Genomic DNA, 17276 nt, shown 5'->3' on the forward strand with positions numbered 1-17276 from the left:
ACAGATTGCATACGTACAAAAAATGGGGAAAAATCTAAACAATGGGAGATTTGACCTGCAGCTGTACTTCAAAAGCTTCTTATCAATCTGAAAAAGTTGTTTTGTGACTGGAAAACTATCAGGGATCCAGAATAAATGAGGCTAATTCATTGACATTTGTTGTTGTGGATGTGCTGTATGTATTTTCAGGTGAAGGGTTTGCTTATATTTATGGACATCATGAACATATCAAAGATTAGACAAGTCTTTAAAGTAAGGTAAGGTGAGTAAGGTTTTTGATGTTGTAATTTCTGCTTTAGAGCTGCAAATGCACTTACAATAATTAAAAGAAGTAAGACATGTTTGTGATTCAGTCATTTACATGTGTTTCTTCCCCTAAAGACTCCTCGTGTGGGCTTGAGCTGGTACAAAGACAAACATGATGCTCACTTTTCTATTCTTTCAATGAATGGAAGAAACATTTTTAGTTGTTTTCCACAGAGTACACATTTCCGACTCATCTCAAGTTGCTTCCTGGGATCATCCAGAAGGGCTTTTAACACTTTGCGTTATGTAACTTTATAATGTCGGGACTCTTTTGAGACAGAAGTCTATCAAAGGAAACATGTCAGAAAACCATAATATTCCCTTCAGTTTCCTTTAAGGTCTGCATATCTAAGCACAATATTTTTACAGCACACAGTTAGTCAGGGATCCTGGTCACTATGATGTAACAGGTTAACTGCTTTGTAACGGTGCTGGCATAAAAGGTTTGCTGAGTCAGCATACAGTAAAAGTTAATGAAAGATCAACAACACAGAGAAGCAGAATATAGTGATGGTTTGTTATGGTACACATACAAATGAGATGGTCTACGTCTCTCTTCAAATTGAGATCTCTGTTTCATTGGTAGGCCTACTTGTAAAAAAAAAAAAAAAAAAAAAAAAGATTAAAATATTTTCCAATCTGGACATTATGTTGACTCCATAACATTCAAAAATCTTGTTATTTGACATGTTTGATATTGGTATTACTAAATTGAAGTTCTCAAAGTAGACAGAGCTACTGTAGGTTCATATCTTGACTTCAGGGAGATGTTATACAGAAAAGGGTAAGCTGTTGAACTATTTGCTTAAATAATCACAAAATTACCTTTTTTCTGCAAAAAGAAAGGACCATTTAAAGGCTGTCTCATCTTTCCTGAAATCCACAGTCAACGGTTATACATTAACTAGCACTGTTAAAAGGTCATTCTCCGAGAGCTTTGTTGAAGTGAAGGACAGCTCCCTGAACATGGCAGACTTTGGAGAGATTCTCCGAAACATCGGCGAGTTTGGATTATTTCAAAAGATCACCCTATTTGCGCTTTGCTTCCCAAATGTTATTCTGCCTTTTCACTTTTCCAGCGTCTTTTTCATCCAGTCAGATCCAGAGCGGCACTGTAACACAGACTGGATCCTCAATGCTGATCATGGCCTGAGCACAGAGGAGCAGCTGAACCTGACTCTGCCCCGGAGGGAGGATGGGACCTTCAGCAGGTGTAGGATGTTCAAACCTGTGGACTGGAACATTAGTACCATCAGGGAGCACGGACTGAATGAGACCACAGGGTGCCAGGATGGATGGGTGTACAGCAAAACACTGTATGAAGCCACCATAGTCACCGATGTAAGCAATAACATGTATGCTAAAAATTAAAACACAAAGATAAAAAACACATTTTTCATCATCTGTTTATTATTTCCGACAGTTTGATCTCATATGTGACCAGGCTAATCTGTTGGAAGTAGCGCAGTCGGTGCTAATGGCTGGCATTCTTGTAGGTTGTCTTCTATTTGGACCTTTTGCTGAATCGTAAGTAGACCTGAGAGGGTTTTTTAAGCTGAACCATCTTTTATCACTGTCACACAAGATAACATTTGATGATTTAACACATGCTGACCAGAGGGGTCTTATCTCTTCCAGGTTTGGTCGTAAACGAGCAGCTCAGATACCTTTCTTTCTTATGCTCATCTTTACTGTAACAACTGGATTAAGTCCCAATTTCTATTTTTATTTGGTATCCCAGTTCATGTTGGGAATAGGCTATGGAGGTTTTCGACTGAACGGTGTCATATTGGGTAAATATGAACTATCATACTTAAATTAAAACATTTATTTTCCATTATCTACATTATCTAGCAATATAATTATGTTCAGTTGTACATCGTGTTTGGTGAATTATGTTTGTGTTGTGCATTTATCACCATTATGTCTGTCAGTGTTATTACAACTACAACTATTGAGGCGTTATGGGCTCAATAGTTAATTAACCTGACCACTGATTTGTTGTTTCTAGCTACTGAGTGGATTGGGGTTTCCAGGAGATCATGGGGATCATGTGTTACTCAGATCTTTGGTGCCATTGGACAGTGTGTTCTCGCTGGTTTGATCTACTTCATCAGAGACTGGAGAAGAGCTCAATTTATCACGGCAGCTCCACTTGCGGTTGTTGCTGTTTACATATGGTGCACAGTCTTTTTCTTTATGATACTTTATTGATTTAAAGTTCAATTATGCATTGTTGATAGATTTTTTGCTATCTGTCAGGTTTATTCCAGAGTCGGCCAGGTGGTTATTGGAAAGAGGAAGGATAGAAGAAGCCAAACAACTAATTACCAAAGTGGCAGCAATAAACAAGCGACCTTTCTCAGAGTCTCTGCTGGAAAAGGTACTGACGCCAACCAAAAAAGATTTGTTGCTGTTGATTAAAAACCTATATTGTGTGTACAATTAATAATAAACAAGAGCGGTTCATTAATTGTGAAAAATAATGGAAAAGTAATTTTTGTGATATGATGAACACCTGCAAACCATAATGGTATCTATAAGGGACGACTGGGAACAGTTGCATCATTGTCGCATTTTTCTGAATTAATCTGGGAATTTTATATTAGACAAACCAAAGTTACATAACTTAAACTAGTATCGGTCAACTTGAAGTGATTACATTTAAAGATGAACAGCTCAGATAAATATTTTACAATATTTGTTGGATGGAAGACATTGATGTTTTACAGATCATGGGGATAGTGGCAACCCCATTTAGGGTCTGTTGAAACATTTTAAAATCACATACAATTTATCTAAATAATGTTTGTTTTTGGTCTCAATAAGAATAATATTCCAAAAATATTAACAGTTTTACAATTACGTTTTAGCATGTATCTGTAGTTTAAATTAAATACAATAATGTCATTGTAAAAAAGTAAATATTTTTTTCAGAAAATCTTTAAGAAAAGAAACATTTAGATTCTTTTTTAGAGAGGTCTTTAGGCCTTTAGGTTTTTTTTAAATAAATTGTTGTGGCAGAAAATGTAAGTCCAACTCAGGATTGTGTACATTATTGAGCGCCATCTCTTGTTGACTTGTTTTATTGGACTTTACTTAAATGCCTGAAGTATTTATAGGAGCATAGGCAAGAATAGCTGAACAACAACAATATACCATGTTGATAACCTCTGTGACTGATACAGTGAGAAGCAAAACTAAATACCATGCGTCCTTTTAGAAAGGCTGTTGGATATTACGAAATGCTAACATAAGCAAACGTTGGCATGATTGTGTCCAACCCCTGTGCATTACAGATTGTTGAAAAGGAAAATGACAAAAAAGGAGGCATAATAACTCTTATCCAATCAGCTGTGCTTCGGAAGTATTTTTTTACACTAATACTTGGATGGTAAGTTACTTTTTATATTTCCCATGATGCTACAGAGCCCTTGAATCAAGCTTTAAGATGCAAATAATAATATTAATAAATTATGATTAGTCACTAAATACTTGTTTATTTCCCCTTGTGAAACCCCTTAGGTTCTCGCTGAATCTTGCCTACTACTGCCTGTCATTTAATGTGGGAAATTTTGGCTTGGACATTTTTGTGACGCAGCTCATGTTTGGTCTTACTGAACTACCAGCTCACATACTTTGTATATGGCTGTTAGAGGCATTGGGAAGAAAAGTGTCTCTGATGTCAACGCTTCTGATTGGAGGATTGTTGTGCTCATTAATTTTAGCTGTTCCTCAAGGTAAAACACCTTAAAATGTATCTGACAACACTTTGGTCCACAATGAAATATCTCAAGATGTTTTGCCATAAAACTTGGTGCAGCTTTCATATAGTGTATCCTCAAGCTAGTAGCAAAACTTTTTATGTAGCTCCACAAGCAGCAGGATCAGCCAAGCTTTAATTGAAGAGGTTTAAATAGATAGATAGATACTTTATTGATCCCGAGGGAAATTCAAGTTTGTCCCTGAGGCACCATTGTTCGTTTAAATATTAAAATTTTTGGGTCAATTAAAATAGTTAAATTTTTGGGGCATTTTACAGCCTTTATTGTAGAAGGGACAGTGGATAGTCGGAAGGAGGGAGTGAGAGTGGGGAGAGACATGCGGGAGAAACGCCACGCGCCACCTGAGCAAGGACTGTAGTCTCAATACATGGGGACGCACGCCCCCAAGAATTTCTTTTAGTTATAAAGTGTTAACTCCTCATTTTTGTTTACAGAATAGTTTAAAATATGTTCATTTCATTGGAAAATATCTGTCTTCATATTCAAATTCTGCCTATCATGACAGTGGTGAGGTCATCGCTCACACATCTGTCAGACAGCTCAAATGGCTCATAATTTAAAGTTACTTAAATAATTAATTTAGTTTACTTTAACCTTACAAGTTAGCCTAGCTTGCTAGGTTGCATGAGCATGTCTAAAAGATAGATCAGGCCGCCTGTCTGTGTACTTTATAAAAGCAGCCTTTTGGTTGGTTAAATGAGAATTACTTTTACTTTCTTGGTGCTTAAGCTAGAAAGTGCTTGCTGGACAAATATGGCAGCAGAATGGTATGCAATAGGTTCGGAGAGGAAAGATGGCTGAAAGGTGACATTGAACTGATAAAAACAGGCTTAAATAGTACACTACACAAAAAATAGACTATGTTAATTATTTTAGGCCACTTAATTATCCTTTATTGAAAGTCTGATATAAGAATGAAGATCTACAACATGGCTTGTTCTTACTCTGTGTTATTCTGTTCAAGATAACGCTGTTGCTATCACCACATTAGCAACTTCAGGACGTTTTTTTATAAACTGGGCTGGATCTGTTTGCAATGTGTACGTTCAGGAGCTGTTCCCGACATCTTTTCGGTAAGTCTCTCTCTCACTCTCATGATACAATTCAACATGGCAGTCTTTTTCTCATAACATCAACGACAACATCAGTCATCCATCCATCCATCCATCCATCAATTTTTTGCCACTTATCCGGGGCTGGTTCACAGGAGCAGCAATCTAAGCAGAGACACCTAGACTTCCCTCGCCCCAGAGACTTCCCCCAGCTCTTCCTGTGGGACCCCGAGGCATTCCCATGCCAGCCGAGAGACATAGTCTCTCCGGCTTGTCCTGGGTTTAGGAAGGAACACCTCCCTCCCTTGGATCTGAGGTTCGACTAATGGCCGGATCCTCCTCTCCAGTACCGTGGAATAGACTTTGCCAGGGAGGCTGAGGAGTGTGATTCCCTGATAGTTGGAACACACCCTCCGATCCCCCTTCTTGAAAAGAGGGACCACCACCCCGGTCTGCCATCCCAATCAACCCCCTCCGAGTCTCACTGTCATTGAAGTCCCCAAGTAGAATAATGAAGTCCCCAGTCGGAGCACTGTCCACCCCTTCTAGGGACTCCAAGAAGGCCGGGTACTCCGCACTGCTGTTTGGTCCGTAGGCCGAGACGACAGTGAGAGACCTGTCCCCTACCCGAAAGCGTAGGACTCCAACACCTGGCGACTGGGCTGTGGGGCTATGAGCAAGCCCACACCAGCCCGCCGCCTCTCACTGCGGGCAACTCCAGAGAAGTGAAGTGTCCAGCCCCTCTTGAGGAGCTGGGTTCTAGAGCCCAAGCAGTGCGTGGAGGTGAGCCTGACTATATCTAGCCGGTACATCTCGACCTCCTGTACAAACTCAGGCTCCTTCACCCCCCCAGTGAGGTGACATTCCATGTCCCAAAAGCCAGAAGCTGCGTCCGGGGATCGGATCACTGAGGCTCCCGCTGTCGACTGCCGCCCGATCCTCAATCCACCCAACCCTGACGGCTTCCTCTTTGGGAGGTGGCTCCACAGGAGGACAGGCCCGCGTCGTCCTTTCGGGCTGGACCCGGCCGGGCCCCACGGGCAAAGGCCGGGCCACAAGGCGCACTCCTGCGGGCCCCAACCACAGGCCTGCCTCCAGGGTGGGGCCCCAGCTCTGCCATGCCGGGTGACGTCACGGTCCTTGATTTTAAATTCTTCATAGGGGTTTATGAACTGCTTTTAGTCTGACCTGTCACCTAGGACCTGTTTGCCTTGGGTGACCCTACTGGGGGCATAAAGACAACAACATAGCTCCTTGGATCATTCGAGTACTCAAACTCCCCCACCACAATAAGGTAGCAGTTCAGGGGGGAGGAAGAAATACTTTTGAATTGGAACCACATTAACAGGTCAAACATTACAATCACACATCACATCACAGTGATTAAGTAGAGTTTTCAAAGTAGACCTCACTCCTCTGTAGAGACAATAAAAATGGCGGACCTGCACAACAGTTTTACTCTGGGCTGGAGGTGGAGTCAATGGCCAGAGATACAAGGGGAGAGGATTTTCTTACCAGAATCCAACTTGTGATTTCACAAACTGTGAAAAAGAAGACACAAAAGACTGGATGGATTTATTTCAAATTTTGTGGGTCGATAGACACTCAGGTTACCCAAATGTTCAAAAACACTGTCAAAGTGGATTTTTCATAATATGTCCCCTTTAAGGAAACTGTCTCACCGAGAGTTATTAGGGCCCGTAGCACTGACCAGTGCGGAGGACCCTATTGTATCCCATATGATTGTTTTTGTCCTTTTTCTTTTTCCTTCTGCGTTTCACAGGTTAGCTATTTGAATGAACTCTGACAAAAGCATTTATCCGATTGACACAAAGTTAGTGTCTGTGTGTTCATGACATGTTGAAGATCTCTCGTTGTTTCGTCAAACAGCGTGGTCATACGGACGCGTTGTTTGTCACAAACAGGAAGTAATTTGTTAAGGGGCTTAATATAGGTGTAGAGTCATCAAACATCACACACATGATCCCAGTAGAGAAATTAAACTTGTCATGTGGGTAGAGAAAGTGGGCGTGGCTAAATGACTCAGTTGCGCCCCCTTGAAATTTTCAAAAAGGACTCTCCATAGAGGTTTTATTGTGCAACATGCACAATTGTTTTATGCAGCTAAATAAAATCCTCTTTGACTCATAGTCATAACCAAACAGGAAACAGCCATATTTTTTTGAATGCAAGAAAAAGGCCTCAAATTCCTTTTTCACAGGTTACCTATTTGAACAAACTCCAACAAAAGCGTTTATCCGATCCTCGTAAACTCAGTGTCAGTGAGTTCTAGACATGTTGAAGATCTACCGTTGTGCTCTGCACGTTATTTCGTTACAGTGCGTGGCCATGGCGTAATGTCAAACTTTGACAAAAATCACACTGTAAGGCCTGCTTCTTGGCCACGTGTCGCGGCTGCACTCCAGCAGTTGCACTCTCGCGGTCGCAACACATCCCAACATGCACAGGGTGCTTCAGGCCCTTCATCACCACTTGTGGTTTTAATATTGCGCATAATAGATGCGCATGAAATTTCTTAAGCACTAAGAATCACACTCATTCAAAAGAGCATCCCATCGTCACTTCCGGCTCACCAGTGACTATGCCCCCTTTTGGGTGAAAACAAACGTAGCCTACAGTTGCAGGGCGCTAGCTAATGTTTCCATTAAAAAACTTTGGTAAAAACAAGAACATTTAGCTTGAAACGCTGTAGTATTTCTTTTCCTCACGCTCAATGAGTGAAAATTTTGTAATTTCCATTTACCACCATTCATTTAGAAGGAACGTTTTCACCCAGGAAGGGGCGGGGTCGGCATCGTTTGGGCAAAGTACCCGGATGGGTTGCTCTCATGAATTTTTGGATGTGACAATCTTTACTGAGTTCTGTATGGTTTTGTTTCAGACAAACAGCCTCTGGTTTGGGCTCCATTGCAAGCAGAGCGGGGGGACTGCTGGCTCCTTTGGTAAACATGTTGGCAGCTTACCACTGGTCCATTCCCACTATAGTTTTCAGCAGCCTTTCACTGATCAGTGGGGCTCTCAGCTTCCTGCTCCCCGAGACACGGAGGAGAGAGCTCCCTGATTCAACCGATGAGGCTGAGGGTAACAGGTATGGTGCTAGCCAATTAAGATTCCTGATCATCTCTATTTATATTACTGAGGTGTATTATTTACAGGGTTTGTTTGAGTGGTTAAGGATCATACTTATTCTTCAAATATCCACCTTCTGTTGGCAATCTTAATTTCAGCTGTTCATGTAATAAATAAAATAACATGTAATGTCTACTTTAAATGACAGTTAACGAAAACACAGTTAAAATATGTTCTCCTTTCTCTTACAGGAAACAGGTCACCCTGAAGAACACATATGAATCAAACGAGTTCTCACAAAGCAAATCCACCAAACTGTAGTCTCCTTATATAATATTACCTGCCTGTCTTACTGACTGTCTCTTCACTTTGGTTGGTTTTTGGACTACTGCAGATATTCAATGATTTCTGATAGTGAGTCGAAATGTGAGTTCTTTTCTGATTTCCAATTTTGGACCCACAATTATTTTTGGCTTCTCTAAGTCCACATTTAGCTGTTACACAAAAACCTTATCTGAAATAAACTTGCTAAATTCTAACTCCAAAGTCACCTTTTTCCCTGGCCTTTTGAAACCAGTTGAAATCATATTTTTAGTCTAGGTATGCATCTGTTTTTATGCATGTGTGTGTACGTATAAGTGTGTGTATGTGTATGTAATGCGTATGCTACATGTGTTTGCACTTGCATATATATGTAGATGTAAGATGAAACTCGTATATCCTCTACTGCTTTCCTCTTGTTCTCTACATGTCTTGCCTGTAAATCACTTTGGTCAGCTGAAGCTGTTTTTAAATATACAAATAAATTTGACTTTACTTGACTTGATAGCTGGAAACAACGCCTATTAATGTCAATGACATAGTGACATCACCTCTTTTGCCTCACTCTGGACATGCTTTTCTATTTTTAGCTTAATCTTGTTTTACATTACACTAATACAGTGGCATTTCTTCATTTATTAACTGCTGTCTGAAGTCTATTTTCCACTTAAATGTGATGAAGTTTTCAATAAAAACTGTTCAAACAACTCTGTGTTTTGTTAGAGACCTGTTCATAATTTATTTTTCTCGAATATTATTAAAGGCTGAATCTGCAACTTTTTGATCCAGCCGGCCAGATTTCAACCTTGAGCATGAAACCAAAACAACTCGAACTACATTGTTATGTTAGCAGGCTAATGTTTGCGCTCTTTAGTTTGCTCGTAGCTTCAAACTGCATATACATTTACACGGAAGGACCATGATCTAAAAACACTCACTTAAATAAGCATTGAGTACAGTATGTTGTATGTTGGATTTCTGATATATTTTTGTGTAAAATGTTGTACATTCAGCATTTAACAGAACCCATGCTAGATCTATACACATTCAATGAATTCAAAGTCTTCAAAAAAAAAAGTAATCTATTGTATTGTATCACATGTTGTAAACAAAATAATATTGACTTGTGAATAAAACTTTCACTTATCAATTTTATTTTTTATTTTAATCATACTGTACCTTTATAGGCGTTTTCGGATCGCAGGGACTTTTTCTTCGGAGTTGTTGGAACTCTCCCTGTTTTTTATTGATTCTACACCGCAGGATGAACTGTTTTAGTGCTTAAAACCGGCTTAGAGGAACCTTTTAAACCCCAACTTCATGGTAGGTACTCCAAGCACAAGAGGGACGAAAACAAGAGTCAATCCAGTATCACCAATTGCTATTTTTAAATCTCACTGTGAAGGTTTGTGAATATCAATCACACTTGGAAGAAGAGTTTTTCTGAGATATTTTTTTATTACAGATTGATGTGAAAGAAATTAGAAACAAAGGAGGCATTCAAGTTTTATTTAAATCCCCTGTGCTGCTGAAATATATCTTCATAATTGTACATGCTGTGAGTTACATTTTCAGTTTATTAACACAAAATGGATCAAATATTTCAGTGCGTTCTATTTAATAGTTTATGTGGAAAAAGACACTACATTTGCAAAATTCATAATGTTGGTATTATAAATGCCATAAATCTATATATCCTGTATTTAATCAGTTTTGCTCTGTAGAATCCGCGTGTCACACTCATGTCTGTGCAGCAGGTTTGCTGTGAACCTTGCTGTCTTATGTACCTCAATGTGGCAAATTTCGGATTGAGCATCTTCCTTACTCAGTTCTTGTTTGGAGCGATTGAAATCCCTGCCCACACTCTCAACACGTGGTTGCTGGAGGTTTTTGGAAGAAAAAAATGATTCATTATTCATAGCTACAATTCTGTTCGGGGGGAATCTCTTGCATACTTATCCTCGCTGTTCCACTGCAGTGTGAACATGGGCACATATAAGCAAAATTCAAAACCATTTTACCGTTCTAATTTAGTTATCAGTTTTGTTTTATGTTGTGTTTTGTTTTTTCAGGATATGACAGTGCTGTTACAGCCTTAGTTGTCTGAGCACGCTTTCTCCTGATGTGGGGGTCTACCATAGGCCTATGCAGTGTCTATATTCAAGAGCTGGTAAGTTCTCACTGACTTTAAAAGCAAGAACTTGGGGAAAATATATCAAGATGCAGTGATTTCTTCATTTATTTGCTTTTGTTTCTGATGAATGGTTTGACACGTGGGAGTAAAAGGCTCTGCAGCTGAATGTTTCACCATAATGTCTTAAGCAAAATGTAGTTTTTGACCCATATGTGTGACTTCCCCTTACAGACAAACAGCCATAGGTCAGAGGATTGTTTGCGCCGTTGGTCAACATGCTGGCCGTCTACCATCAGGTCATACCCATCACAGTCTTCAGTAGCATAACAATCATAGACGGAGCTCACGGCTTCCTGCTGCCTGAGACTTGCAGAAAAGATCTTCCTGAGACGACCGATGAAGCAGAAAATAACAGATGACTTTTACAGTATAAATCTTCCATCTTCCATCATCCTGATTCATATATTTTATGATTTACTTCTTTTATATCTTTCATCTGTTTCACATTTTACAGAAATGGGACTTTAACAAACACCACAACATGTTCAGTTAAACTGTAGATCTGTTTAAAATTCCTTAACATCGGAAACTAACACCAAATATCTATGCTGCTGTATTTGTCATTAACTGTCAATAATGAACTGTTTTCCACCACTTGCCCTTCCACTAACCCTTTCTCCCTCTGTAGTGTATTATGAATTTAATGCATTCGGTGATTGAGTTGAACATTCTAACTGTAGCTGTAACATTGAAATATTCAAATGACAACTTTAAACAAACATGTCCATGAAGTATAGGCTGAAATGTATAATATAATGCATGGCACTTTTATTTTGAACTTCAAAGTGTTATTAAACAAGCATATTCAGTGTCCAAAATAATTTTATTACACATGAATCAAAAATGAATACATTCAAAACTATTAACTTTGAAATCAGCGTATTTACAGCTTCATTTTTACCATTTGTAAACTAAGATAGCAAACCTAAAACACTTTTTTTAAATTAAAGGCTGGATATGCAACATTTTACACATGAATATAGCTGAAATGGAGTATATGCTCTGAAAATAACTTGAGTCATGACTGTCTAATGAATGTGACACGTGAGTCCCTCTGTCTGTGCTGTTGTCTGAGCCGTATCATGTTTACATGGAAGGGAAGGAAGGCTAGTTCAGCCCCTTGAGTATAAAAGTTGTTAAATTAATGGACTAGAGAAACGAAGAATAACATACTGTTCTCATGATTATTAGAAGGTCACGTAAGCTTTTTTAGATGATTGTCTTTATGTGTAAATGTATGCAGTGTGTGAAGCTATGAGCAAACTAAAGAGCACTAACATTAGTCTGCTAGCACAACACAGCAGCTCGAGATGGACAATTTTGTCCACCGCTGGCGCTTAATAATGTCACATTCCAGTTTGGTAACTAAGGGGTTAGAGGTGTGTCGCCGTATTAGAGTGAGGATTCATTGTGGCAGAGATGTGTTGGTTTCATGCGCAGTTTAGCAGATGGCTGTTCCATCATGAGCTCGGGTCTGCTGGAGATTTCTTCCTGTTAAAAGGAAGTTTTTTCTTGCCACGCTATTACGGATTCAGCTGGGCTCTTGTAATATAGCAATAAGTAAGTTCCTTTACCTGCTTTATGTAAACATAACAATGAGCATGGCCTTGTTACCTGCTCTTTTGTTAATGTTAACAGACAAACAGTAAGGTCCTTTACCTGCTTTTTGTAAAGTGTCTTGAGATAACACCTGTTATGAATTGACGCTATACAAATAAAGATTGATTGATTGATTGATTGATTGATTGATGCTGGCGACACCGACAAGGGTGACACTGACTGGATCAAAAAGTTGCATATTCTGCCTTTAATAGTTTATTAATGGAAAGTTATAGTAAAAAAAAACAAAAAAACAATAGGCCTGCATTACATTTCATGCTTTTTTTACCTTAGTAAATAAAAGTATGTCAAAACACATTAATTTTCTCAATGTAATCTAAAGTCTGTATCTGAAATTACGCAATTTTCACATATTTTATTTGATACATATTTAAAAATGAAAGTAATAGTAAATTACACAGATTAATAATCAAAGTCTTTTTTTTTCTTTAGTGATTAGATTTTAATGGTTATTGTATACAGTTTTTTGCATTTAAGACACTTTGTGGCGTATCTTTTTTTTTTCTTTTTAACCTTTGTGCATTCAGATTGTGTTAAATCATGTGAACATTGTACTCCTTTTATCCGAGTAGATCATCCATCCAGCTACTGTTTGTGACAGTATTTTGTGCTGGTTGCTCACTGCTGTTGTTATCCAACACCAAAAGACTGTCCCCCAAAAAATCCACATCGTTTGGCTCAGATACTGGCAGCAGCTGTGGTTCAGATGCAAAGATGTCACCAGCAAAAAGATCTGTCTTTGCTGAAGGAGCTACAGCAGTAAATGCATCTGCACCTAGTAAATCGTTCAGTGAGTCAGAAGTTTGAGGGCTGGACGGTGACAGCATTGTTAACACATCTAAAGTGCCAGAGACGTCACTGACTCCAAATATGTCGTCGGGAAAGTCAGAGGGTTGGTTTGTTGAAGGATTGGCTCTGTCTGGCTGAGGCACATTATCAGCTGGTGATTGATTGAACAGAAAGTCATTTGAACTGAAGATGTCAAAGTTGGTTTCCTGCTCTTTTGTCTCACCGATTGGATTAAAGGGACTTTGAGTTCCTGTTTGGTTTACAGGTGCTGCATCAGGGACAATAAGGGAATCTGTCAGGCTAAGCGTTGCCTCCCCTACTGCCGATATTGAGTCATATTGAGAATTGAGCAGACTAAAAGTATCAGTAGGAGCTGCTTGGGGCAGAACCTTGTCACTTGAAGAAGCTGAAAATGGATCACTCTCAGGTGAACTAAAAAGATCAGTCGAATCTAGATGAAAAACATGGTTGTTATCAAGCAGCGCTCCACCAAACAGGTCTTGTCCTTCTATGTCTCTAGCATCAAGCAGATTATTTGGAGTTTGATCTGAATCATCAGTATCTACCTCAATAGCTAATGGTTCGACATTGACTGAACTCACATTTTCCCCAAAAGTATCATTATTAAATTGAGCTATGAATTCTCCGTCATCTCTTTTCTCTGCTATTGGCTGGATGCTTAACTCGTTGGATGCTTGGCTCTCTGATTCAAAAGTACCAGGAGTATCTTTAGACTCGGCTTCAGTGGAGGACAAGCAAAGTGAATGACTCATTTGTGGATCTGTGTTTTGATCATCAGTTGAATTTGCTTCGCTTTTTTCTGGAGAAGTTAGCTCATTAAATGTATCACTTGTTGCGGTATTAAGCAGGTCAGATGGCTCTTTGCTTACTGCCTGACTTTGTCTGTTGAGCTCTGGACAATGTGACTCTTCATTTTTGTGCTCTGCAGCCTCTTGTTCCTGCACTGGTACGTCCACCATGTCACCTTTCTTTATTGTCTCCTCAGTAGCAGGCTCCTTTACCTCTTCTGTTGTTTTGTCATCTGTATGTTTTTTGTCATTACTTTCATCTTGCGCTGCCAGTTTTGTTGTGTCCTCAGTCTTCTCTGAGGCTGATTGAAACAGTCTTCCTAGAAGTCCACCACTTGGTTTGGCATCTGTTTTCTTTCCATCTTTGGGTTCACCTTTGTTTGTCTTGTCACTTCCGACTGTTGTGAAGAGTTTGGATAAAGGACTCTTTCCTTTGGACCAGGATCCAAGTTTGGCCTTTGGCTTTTCAGCAGGTTTTGCCGAACCCTTCAGAGAGTTTGTTCTTTCAACAGTCTTTCTCAGACTGACACTTTCTTGGTCTTTGGCAGAATCAAAAGTCTTTTCTAACGTATTTTCATTCCCCCCAAGTTCATCCTCCTTTCTGTTCAGATTTTCTATAGGAGCACTTGGATTTTCTGATTTCATTGTTTTGACGGACTCTGTTGGATTGATATCTGATCTCTCAAATGGCTCTTGATGTTCAGCAACTTCTTGAGTAGATTTAACAGTATCAGTGAAAGCATTAAATGATTCCTCAACCTTGTCTACAACTTCATCTGGAACTGTTAACTCGGCCTGTTGGATCTCCTGACTGCTTTCCACTTTAACGTCTGGCTCTTGGTTTGATGTCTCGCTTGTTCTGTTGCATTTAAATTCAGGGACTTCAAGGAATGCTTCACCTTTGTTCTCCAATGACAAATGGTCAGTATTATTTTCATTACTGCCATCTTTTGTACCCTTCAAATGACTCGACATGCTATCTTCAGTCTGGTCTAAGACCTGAGTAGTGTCCTCTTTGTCTTTGTCTCTTGGGTTTGGTTGAGAGGCTAGTTCATACTGAGCAACGTCAACATTAGGAGAAAACCTTACAGACTTCTTAGCTTTATTCGAATAAGAGTCTTGCCTTTTGAGATTTTGGATGTGATTGTTTCTTGAAGTTGGTGTCCCATTTTTCTGTTCTGATTTTTGGTTTGTGTCAGTTGGCCTATTTTCTTGGGTTGGCACAGAAAAGTGAAGCACTCTTGGAGTGATGTCTTTGTCCACAATGTCTTTGAAAGGCCCTGCTTTGATCGGATCATTTCTTGTTTTGGTTTCCTTTGAAGTGAACTTCTCAGTTGAGTTATAAACTCTTGTCTTAGATACTTCCTTAATGTCTGACATGGAGAAGCTTGACAGTGCCTTCACTTTGTCCTTATGTTCTCCACCATGGTTAACCTTTACTTGGTTGGTGTCACTCTTTGGATCCTTTGACAAGCTCTTACTAAAAGAAGATGCTTTGCAAATATCTGATATCTTGTTTTTCATGCAAGCTTGCTGTGATGGATTCACCCCGGCACTCTTCTTCTCTGGTGGCCAGCTCATTTTTAGTTTGCCCTTAACATCAGCAGTACTACTGGATCCCAACTGTCTCACAGGTGACTTTGTGACAAAGACATTAGCAGAAGACTCTCTGATGCCATCGCAAGTGTTCAATTTGCTTGCTGTACTTTTTGTCATTTTAGGAGTAGACACAGCATCTGGCTCATCTGTGCCTTTGTTTTTCTGAAGCCAGTGGTCTTTATGTTGCTTGTGCCCAAATCCTTCATCATAATTACCTTTTCTTTTAAAAAGCTGTTGGTAGTGAGAAATGCAGTAGAACTCTCCATAAAGAGATGAATAGTTGTGAATGCTGCAAAGAAGCAAAATATAGTGTTTTGTTGTATTAGGGCTAATATTTTTAATTTGTTGTATGATTTGTAATTAGTGCTAGATTGGCTTTGATCATGATTTCAATTGATTGGAGAATTCAGTAATCATATTATAATCAGTTAAATCCTCTCAAACAAAGGCTTTGCTCATCAATGCCATTATTATAATCAATCAACTGTGTGTGAATATCTTTTATAAGTGTTGATTTGAGTCATTTTATAATACTCTGGAAGATATCTCACCTGAGCTTCTTCTGACAGTGTTTACAGCAGAAACAGCTGTTGTGCAGGACAAGTTTATTGGCCACCATTTTTTCCATTGGATAGACAGGTGTCAAACAGGCAGAACACATTTCCTTGGCAGGTAACAGGAACTATGACGATAGAACAATATCATTTTAACATAACCATGGATGCTTCATTAAACATTTGAATTTAGACAACCGTCCTGTCGTATTATACTTTTATAAATAAAAGTTATTTTTCTGCAGGTATATTTATGAATGGTTTATTATAATGATAACTTTTCTTTGTGTTCAAACTACTTCCAAAAGAAACAGTTTAGATCAATGCCCACTTCAACAATATTGTTTTGCTTCATGGTGCCACAGTATAAAACTACAGTTGTATAAAATGTTTTATTTAAGGAAAAGACATAGGTATAACACGGTAACTCGGGAAAGTTAGCAAATTAACAGATTTTTGAACTATGCAAACTTCTTAATTCTCCCTATGAATCCCCATGAGCTCAGCAATTGGTACTGTATGTGTTGCATTGAGAGGGCTTTTGAAGGAATGTGTAAGTATGTTATGTAGTCAACATAATACTAAACCAAGAGGCCAACATTTTTCTCAAAAGTAATGGTGCAAACATACAGCAGCTGATGTGGATGGTGTCCTTCTGAATATATCTCAGATTAGCAAACGTAAAAATTGTTCATTTACAGATTTCCATTTTTAAACCAGTAGTTTTTAAAGTAAGGGTCAGGACCATCTGGGATTTCATTTTTTACCCATTAATTAAAAAATATAAACAAAAAAAAAAAAGTTCATTTTTAAATAAAACCATTGTCTTGAAGTCAGATTTATGCTTAAATGAAATTAATAAGTAATTTAAAACAACAGCAAGAATGTAGCTGTCCGCTCTTCACACATAAAAATAAACACACCTGTGTGATTTACTAAGTCTACTTATTGATTAAGTCCAGAGGTGTATTGGTGCCTAAAAAGAGGATAAACTGCCTCTGTTATAAACATGACATGTAAAACTTCTCCTACATTTTAGTTTGTGGGCACTAATCCATTTAGAGACAGATTATCCTTCACCATCAGGGAATAACATTGCGGCATACTATTGAATATTGTCAACCAGTCATTGATGTGAATCAGAGGTTTAGAAGTGT

General features: G+C 38.9%; 1 protein-coding gene across 1 annotated transcript; it reads left to right on the forward strand.

Moving 5' to 3' along the window:
• Nucleotides 1-476: 476 nt before the first annotated feature.
• Nucleotides 477-8554, forward strand: LOC306827192 (solute carrier family 22 member 13-like; the record flags this gene model as incomplete). The annotated part of the gene is made up of 10 exons (XM_079348862.1): nucleotides 477-1647; nucleotides 1730-1833; nucleotides 1945-2099; nucleotides 2318-2486; nucleotides 2569-2689; nucleotides 3606-3700; nucleotides 3832-4046; nucleotides 5056-5164; nucleotides 8046-8252; nucleotides 8485-8554. The coding sequence occupies exons 1-10, from the start codon at nucleotides 1273-1275 to the stop codon at nucleotides 8552-8554; spliced, it is 1620 nt and encodes a 539-aa protein (XP_079204988.1). The 5' UTR covers nucleotides 477-1272.
• Nucleotides 8555-17276: the final 8722 nt, after the last annotated feature.

This window comes from Symphodus melops, assembly GCF_947650265.1.
Source record: "Symphodus melops genome assembly, chromosome: 7".
Classification (NCBI taxonomy): domain Eukaryota; kingdom Metazoa; phylum Chordata; class Actinopteri; order Labriformes; family Labridae; genus Symphodus; species Symphodus melops.